Source organism: Dendrobates tinctorius, unplaced genomic scaffold (genome assembly GCF_039654945.1).
Source record: "Dendrobates tinctorius isolate UK_male_01 unplaced genomic scaffold, ASM3965494v1 ptg000165l, whole genome shotgun sequence".
NCBI lineage: Eukaryota > Metazoa > Chordata > Amphibia > Anura > Dendrobatidae > Dendrobates > Dendrobates tinctorius.
This window is the reverse complement of record NW_027361832.1, coordinates 689,619-709,006: the sequence shown is the minus strand read 5'-3', so window position 1 is coordinate 709,006 and position 19,388 is coordinate 689,619. Positions and strand designations below refer to the sequence as shown.

The window sequence follows — 19,388 nt, the reverse complement described above, 5'->3', positions numbered from 1 at the left end:
CCGTGACATATGGTAATGTTTTGTAGTTGATTATTTGTGTTATGTGATATGTGTATGTAAATTAACTGTTTGTTTTGCAGAATTGTAAGAACATTGATGAAAACCTGATACCAATGGCAGACCTCTCGGATTTTCAAAGAGGCCAAATTGTTGGTGCTTGTATGGCAGGCGCTGGTGTAACAGAAAGTGCCTGAATGCTTGGCGTGTCAAGAGGTACTGTCTCCAAAGTAATGACTGCGTTTGAAAGAGAAGGAAAAACGTCAGTAGCAAAGCACAGGTCCGGCCGAAAGTTGAAGTTGACCGAGAGAGACCGTCGGACTCTAAACGAGTTGTGAGAGAGGATCGCAAGACCACGGCTCCGAAAATCACTGCTGAGCTCAATGAACACCTACAGAACCCAGTTTCCACGAAAAATGTTCGTTGGAAGCTGCACAAATCTGGATTCCACGGAAGAGCTGCAATTAGAAAACCGCTGCTCTCAATGACAAATGATTCCAAGCGTTTAGAGTGGTGTAGAAACCTCCAGAATTGGTCCCTCGAGCAGTGGAAACGTGATATTCTCAGACGAATCATCGTTTACCCCAATTACGACCTCCGGGCGTGTGCACGTTTGGAGACAGCCGATAGAAGCATTCCATCCAGACTGCCTTCTCCCAACAGTAAACATGGTGGAGGTTCTGTGATGATCTGGGGTGCTATTTCGTGGAGATCCGCCGGGCCAATGATATCCCTTCGTGGAAGAACAGCCACGATTATTTAGGCATTTTGGGCGACCAAGTGCATCCTATGGTTCAAGCACTGTTCCCGGAGGGGAACGCCATCTTTCAGGATGATAATGCACCAATTCATACAGCTAGAATCATTAAAGCATGGCACAAGGAACATTGTAATGAAGTTGAGCATCTCATCTGGCCCCCACAATCCCCAGACCTCAACATTATCAATCATTTATGGCCAATTTTAGAGATTCAAGTTAGACGTCGATTTCCGCCGCCATCGTCGCTCAAAGAACTGGAGGGTGTTTTAACTGAAGAATGGGCTACAATTCCTTTGGAACCAAGTCACACCTTGTATGAATCCATACCTCAGAGAATTGAGGCTGTAATCGCCGCAAAAGGTGGACCTACACCATATTAAACTAACTCTTGTTGAGGTTTCCATTTTATTATTATGCATTTATATAGCGCCATTTATTCCATGGCGCTTTACATGTGAAAAGGGGAAATATAGACACGTATAATAAACACGTGTAAGACAAGGGACACACAAGTACATAAGGAGAGGGAACCCTGCCCGCGAAGGCTCACAGTCTACAGGGATGGGTGAGGATACAGTAGGAGAGGGTAGAGCAGGTCGTGCGGTGGTTCAGTAGACCGAATATCATTGCAGGCTGTAGGCTTGTCGGAACAGATCGAGAGAGAGATGTTAACAGGTGTTGGCAATAACCAAGTCACACTTGCAGCCAGTTGGCATGGATTAAAGTTGACTCAACCTCTGTCCTATGTCCTTGTGTGTACCACATTGAGCATGGAGAAAAGAAAGAAGACCAAAGAACTGTCTGATGACTTGAGAAACCAAAACCAAACCAAACCAAATTGTGAGGAAGCATGAGCAATCTCAAGGCTACAAGTCCATCTCCAAAGACCTGAATGTTCCTGTGTCTACCGTGCGCAGTGTCATCAAGAAGTTTAATCCCATGGCACTGTGGCTAACCTCCCTAGATGTGGACGGACAAGAAAAATTGACAAGAGATTTCAACGCAAGATTGTGCGGATGTTAGATAAAGAACCTCCACTAACATCCAAACAAGTTCAAGCTGCCCTGCAGTCCGAGGGTGCAACAGTGTCAACCTGTACTATCCGTCGGCGTCTGAATGAAAAGGGACTGTATGGTTGGAGACCCAGGAAGACCCCACTTACCCAGAGACATAAAAAAGCCAGGCTGGAATTTGCCAAAACTTACCTGAAAAAGTCTAAAACGTTTTGGAAGAATGTTCTCTGGTCAGATGTGACAAAAGTAGAGCTTTTTGGGCAAAGGCATCAACATAGAGTTTACAGGAGAGAAAAAGAAAAAAAAAAAAAAAAAAAAAAAGAGACACGGTCCCTACAGTAAAGCATGGCGGAGGTTCCCTGATGTTTTGGGGTTACTTTGCTGCCTCTGGCACTGGACTGCTTGACCGGGTGCATGGCATTATGAAGTCTGAGGACTACCAACAAATTTTGCAGCATAATGTAGGGCCCAGTGTGAGAAAGCTGGGTCTCTCTCAGAGGTCATGGGTCTTCCAGCAGGACAATGACCCAAAACACACTTCAAAAAGCACTAGAAAATGATTTGAGAGAAAGCACTGGAGACTTCTAAGGTGGACAGCAATGAGTCCAGACCTGAATTCCATAGAACACCTGTGGAGAGATCTAAAAATGGCAGTTTGGAGAAGGCACCCTTCAAATATCAGGGACCTGGAGCAGTTTGCCAAAAGAAAAAAGGTCTAAAATTCCAGCAGAGCATTGTAAGAAACTCATTGATGGTTACCGGAAGCGGTTGGTCGCAGTTATTTTGGCTAAAGGTTGTGCAACCAAGTATTAGGCTGAGGGTGCCAATACTTTTGTCTGGCCCATTTTTGGAGTTTTGTGTGAAATGATCAATGTTTTGCTTTTTGTTTCATTCTCTTTTGTGTTTTTTTCATTTAAGACAAATTAAATGAAGATAATACCAAAGAATTTGTCATTGCAATCATTTTCAGGAAGAAACTGAGTATTATCTGACAGAATTGCAGGGGTGTCAATACTTTTGGCCACAAGTGAGTGAATATATATTATAATCATGGGTGTTGAATATATTTAGGGGACAATTTCAAGCATCAGCCAAGGAAAACCTCTATTAAGTTGACATCACATTCCAGAGAACTTTTACTGTAAGATAGGGCCCGACGCTAAAGATCGGTTTTATAATATGTATGGTTGTTTTGTTTTCATTATGTTTTGTGGTTTTAGCCAACATCACAACTATCTGGAATACATTTTTTTTTTTTTTTTTTTTTTTTTTTTTAAGGCAGTGCAGTTTTTGGATGCAAAGAAGAAGAAAAAAAAAATCTTAACTATACCCATTTCCAGGAAGGTATTACATACACTGGGAATAATCTGTCATTGCCTGACAACGCTACATGTTCAAATGATATGGTGCTCAGTAGTCAAGATCTGAAAGCTTGATGTGTTTCTTGTAAAATGTGGTCACTGGACATGTAAATGGGGGGGGGGGGGGGGGGGATTATCAGCAATAGGATTAGACAATAACTGTAGAATTATTGCGAGACTGTAAACAAAGATCATCTCACATCTCGGTCCTCGGGGACCGCTGCCTTGTAATAAATTATAATTAGAGATTCTATTTTTAAGCATTTCATGTTGTCAAACATCTAAATGTCGCATTTATCCAGCACAACGTTTCTTTTCTAATTAAAACTAAGCGACTGGTTCTAATGAGGAAAAAAAAATATAAAGTCAATAAATCCGGGAATATCTTCAATAATTGAAGTTAGTTAATTCCAGTTAGTGTTAATAAATACTCAAGGATTGAATGCCCCCTAATCAGTACACGCCACAATTAGGTAGAGTTTAACAAGATTTCACATTTGAGCTGTCATACATCAAAAACCTAGTTGCTCATTAAAGCCCATGTACACTTCCACAATTGTTAATTTGCTTCTGATCTCCAGCTCCTGGCTTTGACTACTCGCGCTTTTCATTCTCCGTGCAAGTGAGCAGTGAGACAGCCATATAGCACAGACGACAATCACATTACAATGCTCGGACTGGCCGGCGGGTCTCTTGACCCGAGCGTGACAGCATGATTTCTATGCAGCAGTCACACCAGGAGAGCCGCCGGCAAGTCCACACATTGAGATTCCATAGTCATCCGTGTTAAACAGCTGTCTGACTGCGGCCTTAGGCCTAGCAGGGTGAAGGAGTGGGGTAGTATACAGGGGAAAGCATTTCAAGTTTTATGGAGAACAGAAACAGTCTATAGACAAGATGGAAAGCTAACGGAGAGGAAATAAGTGCAGGATAGATGCTGTGTTGATATATAAAAGCACATGAAGATCGCTCTTCAAATCCAGCCTATATTAAAGAAAGGGACACTCGCACAAGGGAAAAATATGAAACTCTGATCAAGCAGCAAACTAAATATCAGCGGGTCTGAAGATGAATGGAGAAATGAAGATGGCAGATTAAAAAACTTAGTGCAATTTTATTAACTAAAGGTTTAAAACTTTCATAGAAAAAAAAAAAAAAAAACAACACCAAAAGGTGTCCAGAGCCTTTACAGCTCTACAAAACCCAATAGATATATTTGATTAACTTGTCAATGTCTCCAAGTGCCACAATTAAGGTTCTGTGTGTCTGGTGCACTGACATCCAACACCACCCTTGACATACACCAACCTTTCCACGTTTTGTCTTCTTTTCAATGGCGCCTTGACAATCAGTATTAGATAAGCTAAACAGCACCATTTAGGTCTTCATTCAGATTTATACTCCTAAGCTTATTTCCTTAGAGAGCAATGCAATTTTGGACAATGTAAAAACTTCACCCCATTTGCCTGCCCCAAGCTAACGGTATATGGCTTAAAAAGTGAGGACTTCCAAGAGGTCATATAGGAGATGTTGCTTGCGATTCATTACGGGTTAGGAGACATGCTTTTACACATGGTGGACCATGTTAAGTTGTCCTACTATAGAGGAAAAAAGGATGAGCTGAACGGAAAGGCCATTTTATGATCAATTGTTATTATGGGATCAGCTGCATAAACAAGGGTGAAGCAATTGAGGGCGTCGAGACGGAAGTCACACCTGGACCCCAGAGACGTCCATATCAGGCAACAGATTGTAAATATAAATTTATACAAATTAATTAGAACAGATATGCATGTAGAGAAAGCGTGCACAATACCTTTTTGGAGGCTTCAGGGTGTAACACTTGTCTGACGTGGAGCTGTCCATCAGTGCACAAGCAGAAAGAGGTCCCCACACCGATGTTGATCTCATTTCCTACTGACTGGTTGAACTGTAAGGCAAGATGAGTGAACGTAAGATCCAGTGATTAGGAACCAAGTGTAATGAGCATATTATGCTTAACACAAAAGTACCTACACTTCGTCCTCAACACAGTCAACGTAGAACAAAAGTGTTGTGCATGCTCTACACCAGTGGTCCACAACCTAAGACCTCAACACTTGCAAAACGACAACTTTTGGCATGCCATGACGACCACGAGTAGGGTTGGAAAGCCACTTTAGTAAAGACATATTATCGCTCTATAATGAGTAGTAGTGTGTAGGATCTGACTCCTACAGAATTTTGACAAGGGATCACCCAACTTTTTGAAAATTCACAATTATTGATCAATTGAAAAATTTTAGATATTTTTCTGCACTTAGAAGGCGCAAAAGTACCGTAATGCGATATTTTTAAAACGTTCATGCCCACCTTGAAAGACTGTCAGAGGACCGCTGACCTCCCCAAGCATCTACCTACAGACTCAGTTTGGCCACATAACCATGTGTTCTTGGTGCGGTTTACCATGAAATTTAAGTAATCAGATACTGAAATTTAACACTCCTGATCCATCTTTCTAAAGTCAGCTGTGGGAGGCCTTCTCCCCCATAAAAGAGGTGACTAGTGTCAGTCTTTGCTCATATTTTTGAACAAGGTAATATGAAGGAAGCCCTCCTATATTGTTTGGTTTCCAAATCCACTAATATGTATCCTAGGCATTCTGATGATCCCCAGATGTGTAGCTGTAGATGTAAGATGATCACAAATATACAGTCACATTGTATATGAATTCACATGCAGATTTGTTACAGAATGTCCTGCAGAATACCCATATGCTTATGGTTAAAACCACCCTTTTCACACTTGTGAAAGCTCAGTTCAGTGCCGAAACTTCTGCCATATTTCCTGCCAGTGAACACAACTTCAGAATACTACTATACAGTTTATCACCACATCTAAATGCAGCTTTGAGCAGTGGCCTCAGCCATATTGGCCTTGGTTGATTGGCAAGAGCTCCATAATTAGGGTAATCTGCTGGTCAGAAGAATGGAATAAACGCATTTAGGGATTGGAGTCAATTTTGAAAAAACTGACGGACTTACCTTTTTACAAATAAAAACGCAACCTATTTATAAAATACATTTACTCGCCGCATGATGTGCCATAATGGTTTCCTCCCTCGCCCAACCGTATTAAGATTATCTGATAAAAGTTTCAAATCAATTTATTCTGATTACTAATCAAAATGTGCATATTGCATTTATTCAATGCAGATACATTTAATCTACATACAAAGCGTTCACCAAAATGATGCCCTGAAGGCATCAGAGACACCTGTACTAGGATTGTGGATGCACCAATGTTATTATCTAGTCTAACCACTTGGAGAAGCAGGTTTGGGCATATACAAGCCAATGGAGCGCAAAAAAAAAACAAAAACCCTCCTAAAAACAGGTACAAAAAAAAACAAAAAACAAAAAAAACAAACAAAAAACAAAAAATAGAATTAGACTTACCGGTAATTCGGTTTCTAGGAACCTTCCATGACAGACACCTTGGAGGTTGTCTCCCCGCCCTAATAGGGGACAGGAACACAAAGGGGTTAACTAACCCTCCCCTTCCTGCTGCCTCGGTGTTTTTTCTGCATGTACTAGCATGAATAGTTACCGCCAGTAGAGCAGGAATCAGATATTACAGTCATGGCCAAAAGTATTGACACCCCTGCAATTCTGTCAGATAATATTCAGTTTCTTCCTGAAAATGATTGCAAACACAAATTCTTTGGTATTATTATCTTCATTTAATTTGTCTTAAATGAAAAAACACAAGAGAATGAAGCAAAAAGCAAAACATTGATCATTTCAAACAAAACTCCAAAAATGGGCCGGACAGAAGTATTGGCACCCTCAGCCTAATACTTGGTTGCACAACCTTTAGCCAAAATAACTGCGACCAAACGCTTCCGGTAACCATCAATGAGTTTCTTACAATGCTCTGCTGGAATTTTAGACCATTCTTCTTTGGCAAACTACTCCAGGTCCCTGATATTTGAAGGGTGCCTTCTCCAAACTGCCATTTTTAGATCTCTCCACAGGTGTTCTATGGGATTCAGGTCTGGACTCATTGCTGGCCACCTTAGAAGTCTCCAGTGCTTTCTCTCAAACCATTTTCTAGTGCTTTTTGAAGTGTGTTTTGGGTTATTGTCCTGCTGGAAGACCCATGACCTCTGAGGTAGACCCAGCTTTCTCACACTGGGCCCTAAATTATGCTGCAAAATTTGCTGGTAGTCTTCTGACTTCATAATGCCATGCACACGGACAAGCAGTCCAGTGCCAGAGGCAGCAAAGCAACCCCAAAACATCAGGGAACCTCCGCCATGTTTGACTGTAGGGACCGTGTACTTTTCTTTGAATGCCTCTTTTTTCTCCTGTAAACTCTATGTTGATGCTTTTGCCCTAAAAGCTCTACTTTTGTCTCATCTGACCAGAGAACATTCTTCCAAAATGTTTTAGGCCTTTTCAGGTAAGTTTTGGCAAGCTCCAGCATGGCTTTTTTATGTCTCGGAGTAAGAAGTGGAGTCTTCCTGGGTCTCCTACCATACAGTCCCTTTTCATTCAGATGCCGACAGATAGTACGGGTTGACACCGTTGTACCCTCGGACTGCAGGGCAGCTTGAACTTGTTTGGATGTTAGTGGAGGTTCTTTATCTAACATCCGCACAATCTTGCGTTGAAATCTCTTGTCAATTTTTATTTTCCGGCCACATCTAGGGAGGTTAGCCACAGTGCCATGGGCTTTAAACTTCTTGATGACACTGCGCACGGTAGACACAGGAACATTCAGGTCTTTGGAGATGGACTTGTAGCCTTGAGATTGCTCATGCTTCCTCACAATTTGGTTTCTCAAGTCCTCAGACAGTTCTTTGGTCTTCTTTCTTTTCTCTGTGCTCAATGTGGTACACACAAGGACACAGGACAGAGGTTGAGTCAACTTTAATCCATGTCAACTGGCTGCAAGTGTGATTTAGTTATTGCCAACACCTATTAGGTGCCACAGGTAAGTTATAGGTGCTGTTAATTACACAAATTAGAGAAGCATCACATGATTTTTCGAACAGTGCCAATACTTTTGTCCACCCTCTTTGTTATGTTTGGTGTGGAATTATATCCAATTTGGCTTTAGGACAATTCTTTTTGTGTTTTTTCATTTAAGACAAATTAAATGATGATAATAATACCAAAGAATTTGTGTTTGCAATCATTTTCAGGAAGAAACTGAGTATTATCTGACAGAATTGCAGGGGTGTCAATACTTTTGGCCATGACTGTATATAGGGAGGGAAATTAGTGCTGTCGTGGAAGGTTCCTAGAAACTGAATTATCGGTAAGTCTAATTCTATTTTCTCTAGTCACCTTCCACGACAGCCACCTTGGAGTCATGCCAACGTTAATTTTTTAGGGAGGGACTACGGCTTGCAATACGCGTCTGCCGAACGTCAGATCCCTATTGAAATCCAGTCTATAGTGTCTTGTAAAGGTGGCCGCTCTGCATATCTGCTCAAAAGATGTATGTCCTCTTGCTGCCCAGGACGTAGCGACTGATCGAGTGGAGTGGGCTTTTAACGATCCGGGAGGAGAGAGATGTCTTGAAGAATATGCCAGGGAGATGGACTGCTTGATCCAACCCGCTATCGTGTTCTTTGCCGCTTTCTTCCCCTTATTTCTTCCCAAATACTGAGGGAACAGGTACTGATCGATTCTCCAATCCTTGGTTGCCTCGAGGTAGTGGAGAACTACCCTGCGGACATCCAAGGTATGAAATTTTCCTTCCTTTGGATTAGAAGGATTTGGGCAAAATGAGGGCAACACGATATCTTGACTTCTATGAAAGTCTGACACCACTTTGGGCATAAAGGAGGGGTCTAGATGCAGTACTATACTGTCTGAATTGAGTAGGAGGTAAGGTTCCTGTACTTAAAGGGCCTGTAGTTCCCCCACCCGTCTAGCCGATGTGATTGCCACGAGAAACACCGTTTTAAGTGTGAGAATTTTTAATGGGATTTCTGACAGGGGCTCAAATGGGGCCAGTGTTAGGCTATTGAGTACTAAATTAAGATCCCGGGGAGGAACCCGATTAGGGAGCGAAGGGCGAATTCTGCCTGCCGCTGTCTTGAACTGCTTGACCCAGCGGTGTTTGGCTAGGTCTTGGTCAAAAAAAAGAACTAAAGGCAGATACCTGTACTTTCAATGTACTTTGAGTAAGCCCTAGATCTAACCCTTTCTGCAGGAAGTCTAGTATTTGGGTGGGTGGGGTCAGGGGCCCCCGGAAGGCACCAGGAGGAAAATTTTTTCCATACTTTGCCATAAGTTGCATTTGTTACCGGCTTTCTACTTTTTTGAAGGGTCCGGATTACCTCGACAACCCTTTGGCCCTCAGAATGTTGGCCTCAATAACCAAGCTGCTAGACATAACTTGGTTGGGTTCGGGTGTAGTAATGGACCCTGAAAAAGGAGGTCAGTCTTCTGGGGTAGAAGCAAGGGACCTTCCTGGGCCATGTCCACACACAGAGCGCTGTACCAGCTTCGTCCTGGCCATATGGGAGCCACCAGGATTGTCGTGACCCCGTCCGCTCTGATCTTTTGTAACGTTTTTGCCAGCATCGGGATTGTTGGAAAGGAGTAGGCCAGTCTGAAGACCCATGGATGGGCAAAAGCATCCGTCCCCTGGGCTCCGTACATGGGACTGAGGGAGAAATAGGTCGCTGCTTTTGTATTTTGCACATTCGCGAACAGGTCGACCTCTGGGTCTCCCCATCTCGAGGCTAGAGCCTGGAAGACCTCTTTGTTTAGACACCATTCTCCTGGATGGACGTACTTCCTGCTCAGGAAGTCTGCCTGGATGTTTTCCAACCCCTTCAAGTGTACCACAGAAATGGATAACAGGTGCTTCTCTGCCCAGAGAAAGATCCTTGCTGCTACCTTCTTTAGACTGGCATACCTTGTGCCCCCCTGGTGTCTGAGATTGCCACCGTGGTCACGTTGTCAGAGTATATCTGAACATGATGGTTCTTGACAAGGCTTGATGCGGCCTTCAGTGACTCTTCCACCGCCAACTCCCTTAGGTTCAAAGATCCGGATCTTATGTTCTGGGGCCACTGCCCCTGGAAGTATGAATCCTCGACCACGGCTCCCCAGCCTCTCAGACTGGCGTTGGTACATAATATTCTTAGAGGAAGCTGATCCCAGCTTACTCCTCGCTTCAGGTTTCGGTAGCTCAGCCACCACCAGAGGGTCGATTTTACATGTCCTGGAAGTGGAACCCTTTTTGATAGGTTGTTTGGGTACTTCCTCACGTTTATCAGGACGTATGACTGGAGGACTCACGTGTGAGCTTGTGCCCAGGATACCGCCTGAATGCACGCTGTCAGGGAACCCAGGATGGACATTGCATCCCTCAGCGTCGGTGCCCTTTGGTCTCTGAACCGGATTATTCTCTGCCGAAGGTCTTTTTGACGATCTTCGGGAAGAAAGGACGTCCTCATCTCTGAATCCAAGAGGATCCCCAGGAATTATTTCCTCAGGGACGGATAGAGGGCCGACTTCTGGAGATTCGGTATCCACCCTAGGGTTTCGAGTATCTGTAGGGTTCTTGATACGTCCTGGTTCAGCCGGGTTACAGATGGAGCGACGATCAGCAGATCGTCTACATACAGCACAATGCATATCCCCTGAAGCCGAATGGAGAGGACTGCTTCCTTCATGATCTTCGTGAACACCCTTGGCGCTGGGGATAGCCCAAACGGCAGGGAATTGAACTGGAAGTGGCTGATTCCTCGGTCGAGGGAGATCGCGAACCTCAGGAACTTCCAGTGGTCTGGATGAATGGGAACGTGGTAATGCGCATCCCTTAGATCTATTGTAGCCATCTGCCAGCCTCGTCCAATAAGATCGCTGATTTCACGGACTCCATCTTGAACCTTCGGTACTTGATGAAGTGGTTCAGGGGCTTTAGTTTTATTATGAGCCTGTGCTTTCCTGAGGGTTTCTTTATCAGGAACAGGCGAGAGTAATGTCCTCTGCCCGCCTCTTGTGGAGGTACATACAAGACCACTCCTTCCCGTAGAATTTCTTCTATCAGAAGCAACAGGACTTTTTGCAGGCTTGGGGACTGTGTGAGTCGACCCCTGACCCGGGAGTCACTGCTTCTCCGGGGGCTGCTACTGTTGGGGCACAAGGATGTTTCTTCCTTTATCCCCTTTCGGGTAGCTCCAACGACCCGTCTTGCCCTTCCCTCTGAATGCCTTCTGAGAGGTCTGTTCTCTTGAGGGACGAAAAAAAACCACCTTTTGGTGGATTTCTGTTCTGGCAGTGACTAATTCTTGTCGGAAGCCCTCAAGGATCTCATCCAGGACAGGCCCGAACACGTGGTTCCCCTGGAAGGGGATGGCGCAGAGTTTCGTCTTGGAGGTGATGTCGCCCCCCCACGACTTCAGCCACAAGGCTCTCCTGGCCGAGTTTGAAAGGACTAGGGGGACCTTGCTGCCACCCGTACCATTTCTCCTGAAGCATCAGCTAAATAACCTGTTGCCTTCTGGAGGATTGACAGGGAGTCTAAGATTTCCTCTCTTGGGGTACCCCCGATAGGTGGTCTTCCAACGTACGTAGCCAGAAAAACAAAGATCTGGCTACGCAGGGGGAAGCAATATTTGCCTTGAGCAGGTTCGTAGAAGCTTCCCAGGACTTTTTAAGGTGGCTTTCTATTTTGCGATCCATCGGATCTTTCAATTGGGAAGCATCCTCAAAGGGCAAGGACGTTTTCTTAGTGACCTTAGACACTTGGACGTCTATCTTAGGGATCTCCCAAATAGAACTATCACCTTCTAGGAGAAAACGATTTTTTAGCTCAGAAGGCACCGTAAGTGCCTTCTCGGGGGAGGACCACTCCTGAGCCATTAGGTCCTGTATAACCTCAAGAACTGGGAAACCCTTTGTACCTCTGGGTTTCAACCCTCCAAACATCTCATCCTGGACTGAGAGCCTGGCCTCCTCCAACCCCATGGTATTTCTTACCATGGAGACTAACTCCTCCATATCCTCCGAGGAGAAATAGTATTTATTTGCATCATGACTGGAGGCGGACGTGGAGCCCTCATTTTCCCAAATATCCTCCGATCCTGAGAAACGGACTTCTCCCGAGTCTGAGTCGGCTTCCATAGGAGCCCTTTTCCTCTTTTTTGGGGCAGGGCCCTAGGCCACCGGGGTTTGGGCTGCTATGGAGGTTTGAACCTCCTGCCTAATGAGAGTTTTTATGCTGTCAAACAGGGAGGGTTGCTCGGTACGCAGGATATTTTGAGTACAAGGTTGGCATAACTTTTTTGTAGTCAGAAGGAAACCTGGCACCACATATACCACACTTGCGGGGGGTTTTAGGGGCAGAGGCCTTGTCTTCCTGCAAGAAGAAAAGGCTTATGTGGCACCCCTGAGGCTCAGGCGCCACAGAGGTACTGCACCTTTTCCTAAGGTGTGGTGCCCCACCATCCAGGTAAGTTGGGGGCTCCTGACCACGCTCCAACACTCGCACCCCACACAATAGAGTAGTTCAGCAAAACCACATTGCGGCTCCTTGCTTAAAGAGAGGCAGAGCACCTTTGGTTTTTCCCTGCTTGGAACACTAGACGAGCTGGGAGGTGGGTGGAGTTTAGAATACCTATAAAAGAGCGGGACGATTCCGGCATTAGAGGTTCATATGAGTTCAGAGGTGGAGTAGGAGAGAGGAAGCCACTCGGGAGGAGTGGGGATCCCTGGAAGAGGGATGGAGGAAGGAGTGCTGCAGCTGCCTCAGTGATCTGAGCCAGCTGGCACGGGAAAGGAAAGAAGAAGGACATTGAACCGAAGCCTGAGCTTCCATAGAAGGGAAAAGACAAGTACGGAACGTAGGAGTAAAAAGGAACAGAGGACGTGGGTTACAGGAAGAACCCTGCCTAGAAGTTCTAAGCGCAAGGCCCGGGCCCGGTCCCCGAGGTTGTATGAACACTAATGGTTCTGCAGCAGACACCGGTGGAGTAGTGGGCTGTAAATGCACTACTCCCATCTAAGACTTGAGGGCACAACAGCAACACGGATAGAGAGCCGGGACTCAGGACTAGAGAGTCCCCAAAGCAGGCTACAGCTGTCTGCCGTGCAAGTAGAGTTCTTGGGAACATCTGTCAGGAGGAACTCCAGTGTAACACAGTACTAGGAGATCTTCACACTTAAAGGCGCTATAGAGGAGACGTTCAGAAAAGGCACATAAGTTGGCGGAGTGTGGAAGGGAGCATTCCATCTTGCTTGGAGGTTGACCGAGTCCCTGACCCGGAGGACACGGCACAGAAGCGGGCACTACAGACTGAGTAAAGCTTTGGAACTGCATGCCCTGGTGTCCTCCATGCCTTCCTGCGTTCGTCAGCCTGGCACTGCTACATCCCCTGCGCCAAACACTACACCATCTAAGTGTCTCCACATCTACACTGCCGTGGGACAACAGCCCTGCCTGTGGAGGGCTATAACATCATTGCTGCACCACACCATCTTTCCCGGAGGATCTGTCTGCAGCGTCAGCTTAACACCTCCCTTGCCGAACACCACAGGTGGCGTCACAAACTATTCATTCAACTACATTCCACCATTCACATCTTCCTATTACTTGGGCGCCCAGGCCACGGTCCGGGTGACCGCCGCTGTGACATGTCCCACCGATACTGGCCCGGTACCGTGTACCCCACGACTCACTTACTCAGACCTGTGTCACCAACTATTTGACAGGCAAGGGACCGGCCCTGCTACTCACTGTAGGAGGGGGAATGCTGGGCTCCGCAGATGCTGCAGTTGAGGGCTTCTCACCATCCATGTCTGCACACACCACAGACACACTGCACTTACCTGGAGCTGCTGCACCCCTTTTAAGGATGATGCCGCGTTAGTTTGCTGGGTGCTCCTCCCTCCCTCCTCCCCCGTCCCTGGGGAGGATACCGCTAGTCCCCCGCCGCCATTGGATTAATTTCCCGGGTGCCGGCGCGCGTTTCCCCCTCACAGGACGCCGGAGGCTGCAAACCAGAAGTGTGCGTCACCGCTACTTCCGGACGAGCGCGCGGCCTCCAATGCAGCGCTGGGAGGAAGTAGGAAGCCGGGGAGCTATGCAGGACCCCGGCAGGCACCATACCGCCCCGCTTTACCCCGGAGGGCGCAGGAGGGGCGGCAGAAGTCCCGAGTCACACCGCAGTGGAGACGGGAGCAGCCCATGGAGGAGGAGAGGCGAACCCCCCCGATCTTGGCTGCCCAGCTCGGTGAGTACATAGGGGCTCCACTCGCTGGCCACAGCAGCCCCTTGTGACCTCTTCATGCCCCGATAGGGGACAGGAAAAACACTGAGGTAGCAGGAAGGGGAGGGTTATTTAACCTCGGTGTTCCTGTCCCCTTTTAAGGCGGGGAGACAAACTCCAAGGGGGCTGTCATGGAAGGTGACTAGAGAAACACACACTTGATGGAAAAGACAAATGTACATACACACACGTTGAAAGTATTTTGCACTATACTGTTCTATTTCATAATGGGTGTCATATCACCCATTAGATTTACTGCATATATGGACAATTCAGCCATCTAATATATAAAGCTCAATGTGTGTGTATATGTTTGTATGCAAGTATGTGTGTATGTCCAGGATTGGCATCTGCACCACCGCAGCTACAGCCACACGTCTTGACCCCCAAGAGCGTCATAGGCTATGCTGTGATGCAAAATTTTAACCACGCGTATTCCAATTCACCAATTTGGCCTATTATTCTTATCATTTCTATGGTGTTCTCGTCCTTCTGTAAAGCTGGAAACAATTTATTACCGTTCCAACACAGACCACCCTCTGGCACAGACTGCAGGGGGAACCCAGTATCACAGGATAGGATTAGATACACAGCTCAGCAGTCAGTATCACACAGGATAGGATTAGATACACCGCTCAGCACACAGTATCACACAGGATAGGATTAGATACACAGCTCAGCAGTCAGTATCACACAGGATAGGATTAGATACACAGCTCAGCACACAGTATCACACAGAATAGTATTAGATACACGGCTCTGCAGTCAGTATCACAGGATAGGATTAGATACACGGCTCTGCAGTCAGTATCACACAGGATAGGATTAGATACACAGCTCAGCAGTCAGTATCACACAGGATAGGATTAGATACACAGCTCAGCACACAGTATCACACAGAATAGTATTAGATACACGGCTCTGCAGTCAGTATCACACAGGATAGGATTAGATACACGGCTCTGCAGTCAGTATCACACAGGATAGGATTAGATACACAACTCAGCAGTCAGTATCACACAGGATAGGATTAGATACACAGCTCAGCAGAAAGTATCACAGGAGAGGATTAGGTACACAGATCAGCAGACATTATCACACAGGATAGGGGATACACAGCTCAAACAGGATGTGCAAAAGGAGAGGACATTTTCATTCCAAGAATTCCATTCATTCTGATTTGTTTTTTTTATTTTAAACGCCTCCAGTTTCCAGTTCAACTGCTATTTGCAATGTCCATTAACAATGCTCAGGGACAGTCCTTGAAAGTAGTAGGGATCGATTTGCAATCTCCATGCTTTTCTCATGGTCAACTTTACGTGGTCTGTTCAAGAGTTGGAACTGCCAAAAATTTGTTCATCTTTGAACCCAAAAGAAAAACCAAAAATCTTGAATGAGTTGAAAATAAAATACTATCAATACTTGGGTAATCGTTTAGTTAATTTGTGTTGCAAATCTGTAGTGTTGAATATATGATGTGAAATGTTTTTAATGTGCAATATAATGATAATTTGTTAGAACTAACCACAGTTGGTTACTATGCCCAGGCAACGCCGGGCTCTTCAGCTAGTATGATAATAATCGTGAATAAACCCATGTGAGGGAGATCTTAAAGGCAAAGCATGCCTTCACCCAATTGTTTTTTTTGCACTATTAATTTGCTTCCTAAATGCAAAAGTTAAACTCTAAACCTGACAGCCAATATGTACTGTCCAGTCCATGGGCAGCATGTATCAGGAACCTGCTGTATCTCAGCCTATAAAACACCAATGTTTCATAGAAAAATACAAAACCAAAAACACACTTTAAACGCCATCGGTGACAGAGCTGCACTGGAGACTAGTCCGACAGATAGGTCCCCAGTGACTTCTCCCTACTCACTGCCCTGAAATGAAAAGGTCTCTGCCTTACTCTGCACAAATAGGGAGACACCTGTGACTCTAGAGGGAAGGTGGTCGGGGAGAAGCCCGTCAGACTAGTCTCCAGCATGGCTCGGTCATCAGTGGCTTATAAAGTATTTTTTTTCTCCAAAACACCTTAGCATTTCAAAGATACCTGGCTGAGATCATACAGCCATTGTCTGAGGCCAACCTTGGATTGAATTGGGCAATGTTTATCAGTTGTCAGGTCTCCTCTAAACAACTTTTTAAATATTAAAAATAATTTACTATTTTTCTGCTGCAAAGTAACCAAGTCCTTTATCTTTTAGATACCACGCCGGCAGTCGCTTCAGGAAAATACCAGCGGAAGTTTTCCAGAATCGCCTTTGCTAGTGGTCTTGCCATCATTCTTGAGGCGGCTCCACCGATTGCGTTTTACACTCTACTCTGAATTAGAGAGCATGGGTTGCTTATCAGAAGCTGTCCGAAGAACGAGCATGTGTCGCTTAACTGCTTCAGGCTTTCCAACCCTGAAAAACGGTTAAAAGCAACACAAGACTAGGCTTTTGGGGCGCGTTTACAGGAGGAATTTGAGCTAAATGCACCTTAAAAAGACACCATGTACACATGGCCATAGAGCTCCTGCTCCATTCTGATAGAGATTGTTGGGAGTCAAAATGTGTTAAAGATGCAGCAGGGAGAAGGAGGCAGGAAATGTAGTAATTTTATGAACTAAGGGAAAACCAAGCACAATGTCAAGAGAAGTGTACCCATGTCTCCAGAGTCCAGTGATGCTGATACTTGGCATGTGTTTCGCTGCCTGTCCTAGGAATCACGATCTATTAGCCTCTTGATAAAGCTCTGCGGTAGGCATAAAGCTGCATTCATGGGACAGCCGTGGATCTCCTGACCCAAACTCAAAACCTTAATATATGCCTATGGTTCGGTTGGGTTCAGGTCAGAACACCCAAAGTAATCCCTTTTTCAGCTTTTGTGTGGCCTACTGTCCTGCAACTGAACTATTCATCACTTTCTGCAGACGGGGTAGCAATAGCAGGATGGAAATATTAGAAAATCATCCTCTGATCAGTCCAGTTTATTGCTCGCTATTCTTCTATATATCTACTAGCTGAAGAGCCCGGTGTTGCCCAAGCATAGTAACTGCCATCCTGCTCTTTCCCTCCGCAGTCTGGCTCTCCACTCGCCATCCCACTCTCTCCCTCCAAAGCCCAGCTCTCCACCTACTGTCCCGCATTCTCCCTCAGCAGCCGCGCTCTCCCCCACAGTCCCGATCTCTCCCTCCACAGCCCCCGTCTCCACTGGCTGTTCCGCTCTCTCTCAGCAGCTCCACAGCCTCGCTGTCTCCCTCTGCAGCCCAGCTCTCCATCTACCGTCACGCTCTCCATCTACCGTCACGCTCTCCATCCCGCATTCTCCCTCCGCAGTCCCTGTCTCTACTGGCCATCCCGCTCTCTCCCTTAGCAGCCCAGCTCTCCAACCGCCTCCCGCTCTATCCCTTAACAGCCCCGCTGTCCACCCGCAATCGCTCTCTCCCTCCACAGCCCCGCTGTACATCCATATGCCGCTCTCTCCCTCGCAGCTCTGTTCTTCACCCGCATCCCGCACTTATAGAGATCACGTGGTTATATGTGTGGCCAAATAAAGCCAAAATCCACTAACTTTAGGACGAGATGATATACACAATATACGGACATTGGTAAAAACTTGTTTGTGCTCCTGCGAAACAAGAGACCTCTTAGATGAGCTTTCCTTCCTTTTCCCAATGAAATAGTGTTTATATGTATGGAGGATTTGGGAGAGAAAGTCATTTACCAAATAAGAGTCCCATGGAGAGCTAAGACCTTAAGCACCCAATGTATGTTGAATTGCTGTCTGCCAAGCAATGGTTTGGCCAATCGTTCATATGGCAGCCATTTTGCCAAACTATGCCATACACTGGAGTGCTCACCCCTCCAAGCACTCCTGTATTCTCTATGCAAGAGCTACTGCCAGACATTTCTGGCGTTGACTTCTCATACTATTGATACTGAAAAAAAAATGACCAAGTATGAGGCCCAACCTAAACGTAAGGTAGATTCATAAGAGGCTAAGTGATCGTACTCAGAGGGGTAATAAATGCACATCCAATTGGAAGAGTGCTTCAAGTGAGGTACCCCACAAGGCACTGTCCTGGCCCCAGTGTTGTTCAACATTTTTATAAAAGATCTAGATAAGGGAACCAAAAGGTAATCAATCAAATTTGCAGATGATGCAAAGCTAGGAGGGATAGCTAACACTAGAGAAGACAGAAAGGATTCAGAAGGATCTAGATAAGCTTGAACAATGGGCAGCGACTAATTTAACAGTGAGAAATATAAGTTTCTACATCTGGGAAAGGAAAACGAAAATGACATCTACAGAATGTGAAGAACAGAACTAAGAAACAGCACGTGTGAAAAAGACTTGGTAATAGATCACAGACTGCACATGTATCAGTGTGATGCAGCAGAAAAAAAAACAAAAAAAAAACAGGCAAACCGTTATGCAATGTATTGAGAAGCATAGCATCTCACGTGAAATAATTATCCCCCCTCTACTCCTCCTTGGTCAGGCCTAATCTGGAATGGCGTATCAAGTTCTGGGCACCTCATTTTAAAAAAAAAATAATACGTTGAAAAACTGGAGTAAGTCCAGAGAAGAGCTACCAGGATGGTGACTGGACTGCAAACTATATGCTACGAGGCATGGTTAAAGGTTCTGGGAATGTTTAGCTTGCAAAAACGAAGGCTAAGAGGAGCCTTGATAGCGGTCTACAAATATCTGAAGGGCTGTCACAGTGTAGAGGGATCAACATTCTCATTTGCACATGGAAACACGAGAAGAAATGGAATGAAACCAAAAGGAAGACACAGATTAAATATTAGAAAAAACGTTGACAGTGAGAGAGATCAACGAGTGGAAGAGGCCACCATGAAAGGTGACGAGTTCTTCAATGGAAGTCTTCAAACAGAGGCTGGACAGACATCTGTCTAAGACGGTTTAGTGAATCCTGCAGTGAGCAGGGGGTTAGACAGGAAGACTATGGAGTTCCCTTCCAAC

General features: G+C 45.5%; 1 protein-coding gene across 5 annotated transcripts in view; it reads right to left on the bottom strand.

Annotated features, from left to right (window-relative positions):
• Window positions 1–19,388, bottom strand: part of ESRP1 (epithelial splicing regulatory protein 1) — a 79,786-nt gene that overhangs the window by 51,668 nt on the left and 8,730 nt on the right. For all 5 annotated transcript variants that reach the window (XM_073550398.1, XM_073550395.1, XM_073550399.1 and 2 more), the window contains exon 3: window positions 4,948–5,061. In XM_073550398.1, the coding sequence (XP_073406499.1) occupies window positions 4,948–5,061 (114 nt within the window). The remainder of the gene's footprint in view (window positions 1–4,947; window positions 5,062–19,388) is intronic.